The sequence below is a fragment of the Lottia gigantea genome, assembly GCF_000327385.1.
Source record: "Lottia gigantea unplaced genomic scaffold LOTGIsca_235, whole genome shotgun sequence".
NCBI classification, from domain to species: domain Eukaryota; kingdom Metazoa; phylum Mollusca; class Gastropoda; family Lottiidae; genus Lottia; species Lottia gigantea.
The window spans coordinates 172,421-174,874 of record NW_008708676.1 but is presented as its reverse complement, the minus strand read 5'-3'; the positions used below and the strand labels follow the sequence as shown (position 1 = coordinate 174,874).

The following is a 2,454-nucleotide window of genomic DNA, read 5'->3' as shown; positions in this document are numbered from 1 at the left end:
ATAACACTAACATACTAAATACTACTGAAAACAACCTTATATACTAACACATAACACTAACTTACTAAATACTACTGAAAATAACCTTATATACTAACACATAACACTAACTTACTAGATACTACTGAAAACAACCTTATATACTAACACATAACACTAACTTACTAAATACTACTGAAAACAACCTTATATACTAACACATAACACTAACTTACTAGATACTACTGAAAACAACCTTATATACTAACACATAACACTAACATACTAAATACTACTGAAAACAACCTTATATACTAACACATAACACTAACTTACTAGATACTACTGAAAACAACCTTATATACTAACACATAACACTAACTTACTAAATACTACTGAAAACAACCTTATATACTAACACATAACACTAACTTACTAGATACTACTGAAAACAACCTTATATACTAACACATAACACTAACTTACTAAATACTACTGAAAACAACCTTATATACTAACACATAACACTAACTTACTAAATACTACTGAAAACAACCTTATATACTAACACATAACTACTAACTTACTAGATACTACTGAAAACAACCTTATATACTAACACATAACACTAACTTACTAAATACTACTGAAAACAATATTAAACACAATTCTTACCTTATGTACTAAAACAGTTCCACATAATCCTCGTCTACCAGCCGTTTTATCTGTGGACGTCAAGGCACAATCTTCTCCTACAACCACCATTTCTACCTTCATTCCTTCACTCTTCGCTCTCTCTACGGCTAGACCGAAATTCAGTCTATCTCCTGTATAGTTCTTAATAATCACCAATACACCAGCTGGAGAGGGAAAATTATACCAGTTCTAAAGTTTGAGGTTAATTTTAATTTGTATTATTTCAGATCCAATAAAAGAACTTAAATGATAACCTTGCCATGTATTCTCGAAAAGATCTTTGCTCTAGCATGTCCTAGGTTCTTATCTTCTAACATTGATTCTAGGATATCCTAGGTTCTTATCTTCTAACATTGATTCTAGGATATCCTAGGTTCTTATCTTCTAACATTGATTCTAGGATGTCCTAGGTTCTTATCTTCTAACATTGATTCTAGGATATGCTAGGTTCTTATCTTCTAACATTGATTCTAGGATATCCTAGGTTCTTATCTTCTAACATTGATTCTAGGATATGCTAGGTTCTTATCTTCTAACATTGATTCTAGGATATCCTAGGTTCTTATCTTCTAACATTGATTCTAGAATGTCCTAGGTTCTTATCTTCTAACATTGATTCTAGGATATCCTAGAAAACTAACTAGACTATCTAGACCACAACTTTTCAATTTCTCAATGAAGTATTTCCATTCTAGACCTGTATTTCAAATGATATGTTCAGTAATTAGTTCGCAATTGAAGAGTCTTTGAATGAAAGGTGATTAATTTGGATGTGATTTGAAACTGAAATAAAAATATTTTGATAAATAAACCATTGTTTAATAATAAACCAAAGTCATGGTGGTCATTAATACTCAATCTCTGGACAGTTAAAAATCTTTACATGTAGTCTTTATCTTGCCTAAAATCTTGCTTAATTATAATACTGAATATATTCTGATAATTGTATCAATTCTAACAAGTCATGGTGGTCATAAATACTCAATCTCTGGACAGTTAAAAAACTAAACTCTAATCTAATAAACTTAATTTCAACTTCAAATCCATGTCACATATACTTCTATAATTCTCTTTACGATGTACAAAATGTTTTTATTAGAATATATTTTTTATTAAATCTGTAGAGTCAGTGATAATCAACCAACCTTCCCAATCTAATCAGGTTCTGAGATTCCATCTTAAAGCTGAGATTCAATACGTATCTTGATAGGAGTATTTTATATTTATCAAATCTATAGAAACGTATATATTACTAAGTACCAACTTTCAAACCAAACACAAACTGAACGTCATTTAAAGTGGTGACTTGTTTGACAGATTTTACTACTGGTAAAATATTATTTCTCCTCTTAGTTACCCTTGTCTTATACCTTGACTGCAATAGCTGAATTTCTTGTATCACGGAAGTTCAATGATTTGATTGTATAATACACTAGTGAATACAGCCAATCAGTGGCCTCTACAGAAAGTCTGTAAACATAAGGCCATAATATTTACATTCTGTCTGTCAAGGCCTTTGATTGGCTGTATTTACTTGCATACAATCCAATCTAATAGCTTCATTATTAAACCTCTGTGAAACAAGAAAGGTGGCTGGCTATTACAGTCAAGGTATAAGACTAAGTTTATAATAGCTTGACATTGTGAAAATGAAGTTTATAATAGCTTGACATTGTGAAGATGAAGTTTATAATAGCTTGACATTGTGAAGATGAAGTTTGTAATAGCTTGACATTGTGAGGATGAAGTTGGTAATAGCTTGACATTGTGAAGATGAAG

The 2,454-nt window shown here is 30.5% G+C and overlaps 1 protein-coding gene across 1 annotated transcript in view; it reads right to left on the bottom strand.

The window, feature by feature from the left end:
- LOTGIDRAFT_175047 (hypothetical protein) overlaps window positions 1-2,454 on the bottom strand; it is a gene marked incomplete at both ends in the record, with an annotated part of 39,200 nt that overhangs the window by 15,474 nt on the left and 21,272 nt on the right. Inside the window, one exon of the mRNA XM_009055165.1 lies at window positions 655-839. Within this exon, the coding sequence (XP_009053413.1) occupies window positions 655-839 (185 nt within the window). The remainder of the gene's footprint in view (window positions 1-654; window positions 840-2,454) is intronic.